Source organism: Rhinatrema bivittatum, chromosome 3 (assembly GCF_901001135.1).
Source record: "Rhinatrema bivittatum chromosome 3, aRhiBiv1.1, whole genome shotgun sequence".
Taxonomy (NCBI): domain Eukaryota; kingdom Metazoa; phylum Chordata; class Amphibia; order Gymnophiona; family Rhinatrematidae; genus Rhinatrema; species Rhinatrema bivittatum.
The window spans coordinates 76827899-76841900 of NC_042617.1; the positions used below are offsets into that span (position 1 = coordinate 76827899).

The window sequence follows — 14002 nt, forward strand, 5'->3', positions numbered from 1 at the left end:
CCAGTACAAAATGGTGAGCTTATTGTGTCCTGCAGTCTCCTTTTAGGTGGGGAGGGGGGAAAATGATGGGAATGGTCATGGCTCCCTATATTAGGAATGCTTCTTCTTGATGTACGGTACAACTGCAATGATGTGAGGGTAAAAGTGTACATTGTGCATGAGAGCTTTTGTAATAGTGAATTTGGTTTGAATTGTATTATGCAATGGGTACAATACATAGTACAAGGTTCTAAGTAAACAGTTATAGGTCAAAGATAATGAAAATCATGCTAACTGCTATGCACAAAGGTGGATGACAAGCTGACAATTACATCAAAATGCTGACTTTAGCAAAAGAGCAAAGAGCAATATTTCTGTGGTGAAGCTGCAGTTCTGCAAGTATGTGTAGACATACAATACCATTTGCCTGTTCTTCCAGAAAGGCATTGGAGACACATCTGCTGATAAAGCCATAAAAGTGCTGAGAGGAAATTTCCAGAGTCTGTTCAGCATTCAGGTATATGAGCCATGATTGACAGGGATATAAGCTGCTAATGGTATTAAAGGGTGAACCTGACAAAAAGAGTTTCAGAGTCTTTGCCATCATCCTGAAAGAAGAAAGCCTGGGTGTAGACCTGAGAAAGCTCCCCACTCTGTCTGATCAACAGGATGCAGCTTGGCTTGCTTGGGACATACAGTAAGAATTACTGCATTAGCTGCAGGATAATTAGCAAAGCTTTACTTTTCATTGAGATCTCAAGTCAATTCTGTATAACTCTGTTATCTGATTGGTTTTATAATTGTAGAAAATATAATAAAGCCCTAGTCTTTTTGAATGACTTTCTGGTCTCCAATAATGTTTGCAATTCTTATTCCTTATGTTCCTAACACTTTTTTTTCAGACTTTAACATAAATGTCAAAGTTTCCTACTTCTTGTCTGACACTTTACTTCCTTACAGATATGAGTGAGTTTTTGTTTTTGATAGAGGAAAGATTTCTGTTTTTCTTTTTTCTTTTTCATGTGTGGCAGATACCACCCACCCCCCTCCCCCTGGTCTGCCACACGATGGCCCTAGATCCTTACCACTTAGTGAGACTTCCTTTTCTTTTCAGCTCCTCTCTGTATTTACAGGCCGATACAGAACCCGCATTTGGACGCACGTTTTCGATGCGATAGCTTTACCCCTTATTCAGTAAGGGGTAATAGCGCGTTGAAAACGCGCGTCCAACCTCCCTGAGACTAATAGTGTCCGCAACATGCAAATGCTTGTTGATGGCCCTATTAGTCATTCCCGCACGATACAGTAAGTAAAATGTGCAGCCAAGCTGCACATTTTACTTTCAGAAATTAGTGCCTACCTAAAGGTAGGCGTTAATTTTTACCGGCGCCGGGGAAGTGTACAGAAAAGAAGTAAAAACTGCTTTTCTATGCACCCTCCGACTTAATATCATGGCAATATTAAGTCGGAGGTCCAAAAAGTTAAAAATAAAAAAAAAATTTTTTAAATCAGCCTGTGGCTCACGGGTTGAAAACCGGATGAACCAGCTGGCTCAATTTTGCCGGCGTCCAGTTTCCGAACCCGTGGCTGTCAGCGGGATCAAGAACCGACGCCGGCAAAATTGAGCGTCGGCTGTCAAACCCGCTGACAGCCGCCGCTCCTGTCAAAAAGGAGGCGCTAGGGACGCGCTAGTGTCCCTAGCACCTCTTCTTACTGCGGGCCCTATTTTAAATATTTTGTTTTACTGTATCGCGCACACAGGACACTGGCCTGTGCGCGCTCTCGCAAACTTTACTGTATCGGCCTGTTAGTGAGGTAATCAGTAAGAACAACGTGGTCATTTTCAGTAAACCTGATGATAGACGAGCTCTTTTGGTTTCCCTTTATAAGTTGGACCTTCTGCCTAATTGAAGGATTTCCCAGGAGATCCTCCACAGTACGCTCCCTGTCTTAAGAGGTCCTGCCTAAATTTGGAAGAGAGACTTTTAACAGATTTCTTTTTGAATTTTCATTCTGGGGAAAGCCTTGGTCTCCTTTCAAGAAACCAGGTGGCTGTACACCTGTTAACCTTCCTCTGCTCCTTAGGGGAGGCGAGCACCAGTGACGACACTACGCCGTGTGGCTAGAACTTAGGGGAGGCGAGCACCAGTGACGACACTACTCCGTGTGGCTAGAACTTAGGGGAGGCGAGCACCAGTGACGACACTACGCCGTGTGGCTAGAACTTAGGGGAGGCGAGCACCAGTGACGACACTACTCCGTGTGGCTAGAACTTAGGGGAGGCGAGCACCAGTGACGACACTACTCCGTGTGGCTAGAACTTAGGGGAGGCGAGCACCAGTGACGACACTACGCCGTGTGGCTAGAACTTAGGGGAGGCGAGCACCAGTGACGACACTACTCAGTGTGGCTAGAACTTAGGGGAGGCGAGCACCAGTGACGACACTACGCCGTGTGGCTAGAACTTAGGGGAGGTGAGCACCAGTGACGACACTACTCCGTGTGGCTAGAACTTAGGGGAGGCGAGCACCAGTGACGACACTACTCAGTGTGGCTAGAACTTAGGGGAGGCGAGCACCAGTGACGACACTACGCCGTGTGGCTAGAACTTAGGGGAGGCGAGCACCAGTGACGACACTACTCAATGTGGCTAGAACTTAGGGGAGGCGAGCACCAGTGACGACACTACGCCGTGTGGCTAGAACTTAGGGGAGGCGAGCACCAGTGACGACACTACTCAGTGTGGCTAGAACTTAGGGGAGGCGAGCACCAGTGACGACACTACTCAGTGTGGCTAGAACTTAGGGGAGGCGAGCACCAGTGACGACACTACTCCGTGTGGCTAGAACGTAGGGGAGGCGAGCACCAGTGACGACACTACTCCGTGTGGCTAGAACGTAGGGGGAGGCGAGCACCAGTGACGACACTACTCCGTGTGGCTAGAACTTAGGGGAGGCGAGCACCAGTGACAACACTACTCCGTGTGGCTAGAACGTAGGGGGAGGCGAGCACCAGTGACGACACTACTCCGTGTGGCTAGAACGTAGGGGAGGCGAGCACCAGTGACGACACTACTCCGTGTGGCTAGAACTTAACCTGCTTGAGACTGTGACTGTTTAAACCTTGGACCCTGAAGGCAATCCCCCTGGACCCAAAGGACAAGGCTGGAGACCTGTGAGCCTAGAAGAGGCAAGCACCAGTGAATGCCTAACTCCAGCCACAGAGAGATTTTTGAAACAAAGCAAGTATTCCATTTTTGCTTGTATGGAGGTTTTTTGATCCACCCCCTCCTCATGTGGGAACCAGGCCGGTGTAACTGATTTCCAGTTCTACTGACTTTTCCTTCTGAGAAGTTCCCTCTATTGGAATATGGGAGAGACTGACAAAGATCATGGAGAACCTATAGGATCTCCATCCCAAGGGGACCAGGGCACAGGCTGGGTGACCAGGAAGGAATATCTGCAGCCAAGGTGGGATTTTTCTATGATAAAAGGCTTTCCACACCCCATAGGATTTTCTTGGAGCACTGGGGCAGTTTATACACTTAAGCCCGGGTTTTAAAAGGGCTGAACATGTGGCTGGGCCCTGTGCACACCGTGTGCATTTTACAAAGGGCCTGGCCACACACGTGACCCCTGTACGCGCTGAAGTGCCAGGCCTGCTGAAAGGGGCAGCCCAGGGACATTGTCTGGGTGAGGTCGGGGACAGTGCGCCGGCAGGCAGAAGATACTTCTGTTCTAGAGAAGCAATAAGTAAAATTAAAAAATTAGGGGCTAGGTAGGGTTAGGTTAGGGATTGGGGAGGAGAGAGGGGAAAAGGTAGGAAGGGTGGGGTTAGGGAACTGGAAAAAAGGCTGATTGCATCACTGTGTGTAATTTGAACCCCCCCCCCCCCGTGTGCACATGTGCACGCAATGTTCAAATCTGGCACGCATGTGTGCCTGGACATCGTATTTTATAACATGCGCACGGCGAGTCATGCATGTTACAAAATCCTTGCATCCATGTGCGAGTGCCAGGAACCGTGCGTGGGTCTTAAAATCGACCCCTTAGAATAAAAGGACACTTACCCAGAAAAGAGAGACATCTATAAACATCACAGCTGTACATGCATTTATTAGATAAACAGGACTTTGATTTACCTTTAATGAATCAGTAAACTCTTATTTTAACACCCAGCTTGTTTGTCCCAGGAACAGCATTAAAGTTACTAAGGATTAAGGAGCTAGAAACACACCGATCTCACCCAGACCATCTGCACCACAAGCTTAAACTTTCTTCTCTCTTTGGGGAACAGGACAGAAGGGAAAAGTGCTAGCTGGAGCAGTCCCAGAGAAAAAATTAGTTTGTGTGCTCTTGAGAAGCAGAACTCCCCAACAAAGGGTTCCATGTTTCCATGGACCATTTTTAACTTAAGCAGTGCAGTGATTGATGTGTGAGCAAGTGTTTTTGACTGTATGCCTTTACATTGCGCTGATGATCCTGGTCGGGAACATGTTCATTTCCAGTAGCACGTGGTGAGATTCAACATAAGGGAATCGCTTCATGCCCAGCCATTCATTCCACCATCTCAGTTTCAGTTTGTCAGTCCTTCATCTCATCCTTATTAGGGTTGTGCCCACCACCAGTCACCTGCTCTCAGTCTCTGTTTCCCCAATTGTGCCTCTCTACCTCCTCAACTTCCCCCACTATCACACTGTTTCATTCCTGCTCTGATTTTCACTTACTCCCCATATCCCTTATGCTCGCCATATATCATCCCTTTTTTTCTCTTTAGCCCCTTATCATTCTATCTCTTGTGCTCATGCTTCTTCCAGATTTCCACAGAACAGAGGAGAGCAGCAGTGGGAACACAGTGTTGATAAAAGAGCCATCACTGACACACCTTATTTATTATCTCCTCTTCATCCAACCAAGACATACACAGTGTAGAGGAAGTGGTGGAGGCAGAGAACCACTGTGACAGACAATGGCAGTATTCTTATTGACTCCATCGTGTTGCTCTCTTATGTTCTCTGGCTCCTTCATTCTTCAGTGGATAGCTACTCACTCCTGCAGTCTTCAGCAGCTGGGGATATGAGCTCAACTAGCTGTGCTGGAGCTCCCATTTCCACAGTCCTTGACAGTTGGCTGGATGAGCTCTGGCAACTTGAAAAGGCCTCCCATGTTTTGGATAGCTGGTGGGATGGGCCTCACTACCCACTATGTATGAGAGAGAAACTTTTACACAGTACACACTTGCCTTTCCTGCCCTGACTTCATTAAATGGTGGAGCTGCACTGCTACCTGTCCAAAGGAATTAGTAGGCTGGAATGCTTTCTGAGTAATGGGATTTGGCTGAGAGGAAGGGCTTGCTGCTGTCTGCTGTTGAACTGCTTTTCTGATTCGGAGTTGAATTCAACACATGGAGCTGTTGTGAATGTGCACATGTATTCAGGTGTTTGTGTGTGTGTGTGGGGTGGGAGGCACAGGCACACATTATCACAGGTTCTCTGTCCTTACAGGAGTGGGGCATATCTTGATACCATTCTTAACCAAAAAGGAAGCAGACGGTTCCATGGTATAGTCCATTATGATACCCACTGGCCTTGATTTTTTTTTCTTGTTTTTGCAACTTTGCCTTACTCTGAAGGAATACTTCCAGTTTCACTTAAGTTAGCTTCGGTTCATCTGCCTTTAAAAAGCCAGACTGCTGACCCATTATTATCTAGTTATCAACCAATTTCATCATTGCCGTTTCTTGCAAAGATTATTGAAAGTACTGTCTTGGTACAACTGTCTGATTATCTAGGTCAAAATCAGTTTGGTTTTAGGGAATATATATTAGTACTGAGACATTATTGTCTGTGTTAAATACTGGCCAGAAGTATGTTATGGTTCTTAAGCATATCTCAGCTGTTTTTGACACATTAGATCATCACATTTTGATAATGAGACTTCAAGAAATTGGGATAACTGGATGTTTTAAATTGATTTAGATCTTATTTGTCAGAGCAGAAATTACAAATATGCCGCATCATTCTTCAAAATGCATTATGGCATTAACGCCATAACGCATGCAAAAAAAGCTGTGACGCACAAATGCCAATTTCTTTTCGGGGGGGGGGGGGGATCAGGGAGGAGTTTTGTGTTGCAGTTGGGTGCTGCAGGCAGGATAGTGGACCCTTGGGCTGGTCTACCCAGGGTGACAGGGTAGGCTGGGAGGCGGAGCCACAGGCTGGCGGTGTTCACCCGGGAACCAGGAGCCCCCCAGGAGGAGCCCGTAGGGTCCTGGAACCTTGGGACTTGGGATATCAGCTCAGAGTCAAATAGCAGATAAAGCCTGGGCAGGGCGTGTAGTAAGAAAAGTCCAAAGAGTGAAAGATAGTCTGTAGGCCGGCAGTGCAGGTCGAGGGCCAGCTGATGACAGGACAGCGGGCGGCAGTGATACCTGTAGTAAGCCGGACCGTGAGGCAGGGTTTGTAGAATACTGGACCGGGAACAGGCTGAAGACTGAGGTAGAATCGATAGCAGACTGTGGACTGGAACAGGCTGTAGACTGGAATGGAGTCTGTAGCTGGCTGTGAACTGGAGCAGGCTGTAGCCTGGAATGGAGTCTGTAGCTGGCTGTGAACTGGAGCAGGCTGTAGACTGGAATGGAGTCTGTAGCTGGCTGTGAACTGGAGCAGGCTGTAGACTGGAACGGAGTCTGTAGCTGGCTGTGAACTGAAGCAGGCTGTAGCGGAGTCGGGAACGGGCCAAGGTCAGAGGCAGGCGGCAGGCTGAAGCGAAGTCAGGAACGGACCAAGGTCGGAGGCAGGCGGCAGGCTGAAGCGAAGTCAGGAACGGGCCAAGGTCAGAGGCAGGCGGCAGGCTGAAGCGAAGTCAGGGACGGACCAAGGTCGGAGGCAGGCGGCAGGCTGAAGCGAAGTCAAAGGCAATCCAAAGGTCAAGTCAGGAACGAGGAACAGACGAAGCGCAACTCAGAACTACTAGGCAGTAGTGAACCTCGTTGCAAGGCAAAGAGAAGGTGTCCGGACGCCGGTTATATCAGGCTTAGGGTGTGGCGTCATTAGCACAGGCGGGGCCAGACTTCCGGGAACTGTGCGCACATAGTGTGCGTTCTCATGCACGCGCGAGGCAGCGGGGAGACGGGCAAGCAATGGCGGCCGCCACGTGGAACCGGCAGAGCCGCAGGAGTCCCAGGCATGCGGAACGCGGCGCTTCCAGCAGCTGAGGTGAGCACTGTTCAGAGCTAAAGAAGGGGAAGCGGTGGAGACCGCAACAGTTTTGGGTGGAAATAAGTTAAATTAGAGGCTATATCGCACTGTGCGACAGCATAACGCATGCTATCGCACAGTCTTAACACCAGAAATAACTACACCTTTTTCCCTGGTGTTAAGCTGTGTGATATGCCTGAAACGGCCATAATGCAGTTTGTGATAAATTTTTGGAATTGCATTTTGACCATTTCTGGGCTGGGGGGGGGGGGGGGGGGAGAGAGGAGTGGAGTAGAGAGAGAGAAAGCCTCTAGGGAGGGACTCACTGTGTACACCTATTTAAATCTCTATAGGAGGGCCGCCTAATATGTCGAGGTGAGGTGTTAGTGGTGGTTTTGGGTTTAGGGGCCAGTTTCACATGTAAAGTGAGACGTACGAACAGCACAGTACACCTTGGTGCAGATTTGACATCATTTGGAGTGAGGAAAGTCTAACAAAGATGACATTTTGTACTATGTTCTCTCACCCTAGCTTGATGATAGAGTCCTATAGAGATTTAAATACTTAACTACGATGAGGGCCTTTACCAGCCCTCGTTCCCCGCAGGTTGAGCCCTTGGGTGCCGGGGTTGGCAGGACTTAGGTGCGGGTCACTTAGGCATAGTCCTCCCTGAGGAGGCAGAGTCAGACGTACCAAAGGTCGGGGCAGGCAGCAGTCGAGGAGCGTCGGGAACAGGCAGATGGTCGGGGCAGGTGGCATTCAGGAGACGTCGGAGGCAGGCAGATGGTCGGGACAGGCAGTCAAGCAGAATCCGAGGGCCAAGCAAGGGTCAGAGCTGGGAGATCAGTCTGAGAGGGTGAGGAGGGAGTGGAGAAGGAAGGCAGGACCAGGAAACAGAACGCAGGAGCAGGAACTAGGATACAGGAACACCGGAGCAGAACTGGGCAACAAACTGACCAGAGGAGACCTGTTGCCAAGGCAAGGTCTCTGTCTCAGCACAGGATGTAAAAAGCAGAGTTTATCACACTGCGTGGTAAACTTACTGCACAGCGTAATAATGCTGATGCGAAGCAATAAGTTACTGCCTGGTGCGGTAACTCCAAAATTTCTCTAAACATGCCCCTTTTTGTTAACACAGTGATAATGCCCGTGCTATTAAGACTTTTTTATGAATCTAGGGGATGGTTTGATGCGGTAACTACAGGAGTTCTACAGGGTTCTGCCATCTCTGCTACCTTATTCAATTTAAATTTGGCACAGTTATGTAAGATACTGGGTGGACTGGCTTTAAATTACAAAATTAATGCTGATGTTATCTATTTTTTTTATCCCTACTGATAAGTCTTGGGTAAATACTTTTAAATTTGTGACAATTTGTCTATCCACAATTAAAAGCTGGCTGTTTATTGTAAAACAACACTGAATGTTGCTAAAACAGAGAATTATTTTGAGTAGGTATCCTATTTCTGATGCACTACCTAAATTTAAATTTGAAAGACACTTTACCAATTGCATCTCATGTTTAGAAACTTGGAATCATCCTAAACCTGACTTATCATTGAAAACACATATAAAGGGTCTTATAAATTCTGGATATTATAAATTGCGACTACTGTGTCATTTGAAACCTCTGTTAGAACTTGGGAATTTTAGAATTGTGCTTCAATTTCTCATCTTCTCTGGAACGGATTATTTAAATTCTCTTCTGCTCGGGCTTCCTGATAATACCATTAGGGTCCTTCAGAATCATCAGAACTCAGCCACTTGTAATTTAACTGGCATATAGATTCATGATCATGTTACACCGGTATTGTCTGCCCACAGGCTTCCAGTTCAGTGGAGAATTAAATTCAAGGTTTTTTGATGCAAATACATAATCTGTGTCTCCACCTTGGAGTACATCAATTCTGCAATTTACACTCCATCACATACTTTGAGATCTGCAAAAAAAAAAATGTGGTCTTGAGGTTCCGTCTCCATGCTTAGCTCATTTGGTTGAAATGAGAGAGACTGCCTTTTCTGTTGTAGGGCCTATTCTATGGAACTTGATATTCTAGCATAGTGCGATTTTGGGCAGCCTGCGCGCGCCGAGCCGCACAGCCTGCCTCCGTTCCCTCCGAGGCCACTCTGAAATTGGAGCGGCCTCGGAAGGAACTTTCCTTCCACCCCCCCCCAGCCCTATCTACCCCCCCCCCCCACCTTTGTTGCACAAGTTATGCCTGCCGGGCTGGCCGCCGGCGCGCCATGGTCTGGTCCGGGGGCTGGTCCAGAGGCCGCGGCCTCGCCCCCGGAACGCCCCCGATGACGTGTTGGCCGTGATATGGCCCAATGTTGCGCCGGCCGCAACACCCTCCCAACACGACCCCCCCCAGGAAAGCCCCGGGACTTACGCACGTCCAGGGGCTTTGCGCGCGCCGGCAGCCTATGCAAGATAGGCTCGGCGCGCGCAGGGGGGGTTTGGGGTAGGTTTTAGGACTATGTCTAGTATTGATACATTTGAAAAGACCTTAAAAATGTGCCTGATTAGTCAGACATTTGACATTGAAAATTATTCTCCGTCTAATGTTTAACAATTTGGTATGACATCATTTGGATGTCATACCAAATAAGGGATTATTAAGAATTGATTATGCATTACTGTGTGTGAGTTTTATTTGTTTTATATAATCATGATTGCTTTCTATGTATTATGAGACATTATGGACGTTTTGTTATAAGCTGCCACAAATTTCTGGAGTGTTTGCAGATGAGAAATATTCAAAATAAATATTCCCATTGGAAATCACAAAACTTTGTACATCCAATGCTATTTTTCAACATGTCAACTAATGCTCTTTGCCATCAGCCCTTCAGACAGGACATTTACCAAAAACCTGTCTGAAGGGCAGACCATTTTTTTCTTTTCACTTTTTTCTTTCACTTTGAATGTGTATCATATTTTGTATTTGATATATTCAGACTTTGTAGTTCTATTTTTAATATACCTGTATGACTTTTTTTGTGTACTTATCTGTAGTTGATTATTTGGGATGATCACGTTTTGATTTTGCATAATAAAAATGTTATGGTTATGGGTTCTTTTATATAATTTTAATATAGTTTTAATTTTCTTCTATCTATTTTCATATATTCTCTAATCATGAGCAAATTTACGGTTTCAAAAATATATTGGGTAAATCACAGATTACATGATTATAAAAGAAGAAATTATAGCAAATCTGTTGACATTTCTGTTTTCTGGTGGAAAAATATTGCCCCTCCTTTTCTTATAATCTAGTTTTAAAATGTATCTAAGTGGAATGGAAGAGCAGCCCCATGGTTAAATCAGCAGGCCAAGATCCAGGGAAAGAGTTCAAACCCAGCTTCTTCATCGATGTCCTTGTGGCCTTGGACAAGTTGCTTCACCTTCCATTGCTTCAGGTCGAGTTTAAGTCCTCTTTGGCAGGAAAATATCTATTGTACCTAAATTGTAACTTGCCTTGAGTTGAGATTTGGAAAAGTCAAGTAATTAAATGTAAATCCAAACAACATGCTTGGAGTTTCATCAGTGGTCCCTCTACAAACTGTGTGCTCTAATATAGAATTACAATAAAGAAGGCTGTATTTATAAACTTTAATCCCTAAGGGGTCTCATGTTTGAACAAATGACATGTTTAATAACTTATATTTAGGATGTGTGATGACCTTGGCTTGCCATGATTAGGTAATTTGGTGTTATCTGGGACTGTTTGTTAGTGTTGGACTATTTTGCTATCCGAGGAGTTTTTTTTCCCTGTTAAATCAGACTATTATATTTGGCATAAAATAACTAATATTTTTTTTTAAAGCATATGCAACTCCTAGGACTAAATTTCAGTCTGAAATAAAAATTTAGTTTAATTTGTGATGTTTTCACAAATTAAATATTTATTATATTTTTCTTCTTGAACTTGGAAATATAGGTCTGATTGCTAAATATTTAACATGGCATCATGTCCATACACTCTAATTACAAACATCACATTTTTCTTTTGATTTTTATACAATTTTACATATCGACTGTTTTCACCCATTGCTACAAGAAGAGCACATGACAAAAATAATATTAAAAAAAGAGAAATAGTTGTAATTAAACTTAACAAAATACATCACACATCGGTTTGCCTAATGCCTAGATAAAGGTTTTATGTTCACTGATTATGAGTGAGAGTAGAGGTGTTTCTATAGTGTGATTATGAAGCAAGAAGTGTTTATAGAGACTCCTCTGCTCGTAAGTGAATAGTGAAATTGAAACCTTTATATATGTAAACCTTTCTTGATTGTAAGTAGTATGTTCAACATCACAGTATCTTCTTGGCAGCATATGAGGGTAACCTTGAGAACAATTTTACCACACTTCACAAATACTTCAATGCTACACCATTGCTATGTTTGATATCATGTGACATACTATATACACCTGAGCTTTTGCTGCTTGGAATCTATATTTTGGTCTGACTATATTCTGCACGTGAAGACCAAGGTATCTTGAGTAGTTTTTAGTATATACAGTAGTTTGTAAATTAAAATTTTATTTACACTTCCATATTAATCTTTATATTTTTAAAGATTTCATAAAAAATAATTTTTACAATATCCAGCAAATTCTAAATAAAATAGCCATTGAACTTTCTAGTGGTGTTTTGTATCAGAAATATTGGCAATGCTTTTCGTAAAGTACCATATTGAAATATTAAATCCCTGGGTTAAGTAATTAAGGTGCCAATTTTTAATTCATACAGTGCTATAGTACTAAAACAGTTCAGCCAGCTAGCTTTCTCCATGATAAGTTTTATCATTTACTGCTGAATACTGGCAATCAAAAGTTGTCAGGTGAAGCTCTGTTCGAGAAGATTTCTTTTGACCAGTGGATGAGCTGTCAGATTTACAATTAGAGGTATAGGCAGGGAAGTTGTTCACTCTGTAAAGCTCTGCCTGAGTCTTGCAGCATCCAAATTTGCTCATCAATAGAAAGAAATCCCTTCGAAATGCTTTGGTGAAAATTGCATACAGAAATGGATTGGCACAAGAGTTTACTGGATAAAACAGAACAAGTAAAATTTTGGAATTTCTTACAGAAATGAGAGGAACTTTAAATGCAGCTGATATGGCAAAAAATGATATGGGAGCCATACACGTAAAGTCCGTAAAGATCAGTACTGCCATTTTTTTGGCAATTTTAGTATCTTTGCTTGCAGGTGCAAACTCTGGATTCTGAACTGTTATGTAAATTTTAATGTAACAGGCACAAATAATGATAAAGGCCACAACATTTAAAACTAAAATGAACAGTATATAGGCTTGTGACAAAGTTGTTTCTACATCCATGGGCAGACAAATACTGACCTTCATGTAACTGCTAATGCCTAAAAGAGGCAGCAGTGCTATTGAGATGGAGAATAGCCAGCCTCCAAGCATGATTGATATGGCATGTCTTAAACGAAGCTTTCGGTCGAGCTGCATTGCATAGGTAATAGTGTGCCACCTTTCCAGTGTAATCACAGTTAGTGTATAGACTGAAAGTTCACTTGAGAAAACAGTGAAAAACCCAGCAGCACTGCAGCCACTACCTGTTTGCCAGTCTATTGCATGATTATAATACTGACTCTTAGTTTGAGAATCGACTGAGGCAATAAGTAGCAAATAGAGTCCCATGCAAAAATCTGCGAAGGATAGGTTGCACATGAGAAAACGCGGAACAGTGAGTTTGTAATGACTAGTTAGCAGGACAAATAGCACAATGGCATTTCCTGCAATAGCAAGAATATTAATAAACCAAATCATTATGCGAAGAAAGTCATATCCCATGATATCTTCACATGGATTAAATGCATCTGGTTCTGGAGTACAACTGACAATTTTAGGCTGACACACATACTCATAGTCCACAGGCAATTCATTATCATCATTGATTGAAGAATAGCTTGACATGTTGAATAGATTGTCATGTTCTGACCACATAGAAAATCTGTAACTGAAAAAAAATTATTTTAGAATTTATGTGTTCTGCGTGCATTAGAGATAAATACGTTGCACAAATGACAAAACATCTTAAGGCAACCACCATATCCATGATTATAGGTTTAATTATACCTTACATATTTATTATTTAACTTTATGAGGTTGGAAGCTAATGTGACAATGACAACATTGTGCAGACCTTGAGAACATCAAAAGAAACACCAAGTGGGCTTGGCAAGGAAAAGAAACCATCAGAGTAAAGCAAAATGGAGGGACTACAACTCCCAGCAGGCATGGTGGTTAAGAGAATGGGGGTGGGCTTAGGGAGAGGGGCAGGCCAAGGACCCTCTCACCTGAACAGAGATGGAGCAGATGGACTGGAAGGAAAAATGGCCACCACGAAGAAAGAGGAAAGAAACCCCAAAACAGGCTGAAGCAGAGTGTCTTACCAAAGCTGAGCTGCAAGGAGATAGGCCACGAGAAAATGACAGACATGAGAATCTCAATCCCTGAGTAGATGGATTTGCTAAGTTTTACTGCAGTATGGGAGTGGGTCACTGCAGGCTTGCTAAAAGGAGAGAAAAGAAACTCCATTGTTTGAACAACTAATGTGACTGGTACTGTGTGAAGCTGCATTAAAGGAGGATAGGCAGCACTGTCCATATAGGGCTGAGACTTTGGAAGAGCGCTGAGGCTTTTTTTTATTGTTGCTGGAAAGTCTGATAAATGCTATGAGGATTTGACATTTTTGATATAAGGCTTGGGCCTAGCATGATGGCCAAATGCTTCTGACCCTATAAATATCTAAAGATATCTGCCTAGAGACAGCAGGCAGGGTTGATGGCT

At 44.2% G+C, this 14002-nt stretch overlaps 1 protein-coding gene across 4 annotated transcripts in view; it reads right to left on the reverse strand.

Annotated features, from left to right (window-relative positions):
- Positions 1 to 11711: 11711 nt before the first annotated feature.
- Positions 11712 to 14002, reverse strand: part of LOC115086924 (lutropin-choriogonadotropic hormone receptor-like) — a 316916-nt gene continuing 314625 nt past the window's right edge. The window contains exon 13 of one of the 4 annotated variants that reach the window (XM_029593400.1): positions 11712 to 13163. In XM_029593400.1, the coding sequence (XP_029449260.1) occupies positions 11966 to 13163 (1198 nt within the window). In that variant the 3' untranslated portion in view covers positions 11712 to 11965. Of the gene's footprint in view, positions 13170 to 14002 lie in introns of all 4 variants that reach the window. The other 3 variants (XM_029593398.1, XR_003855369.1, XR_003855368.1) reach the window with 3 other exon arrangements.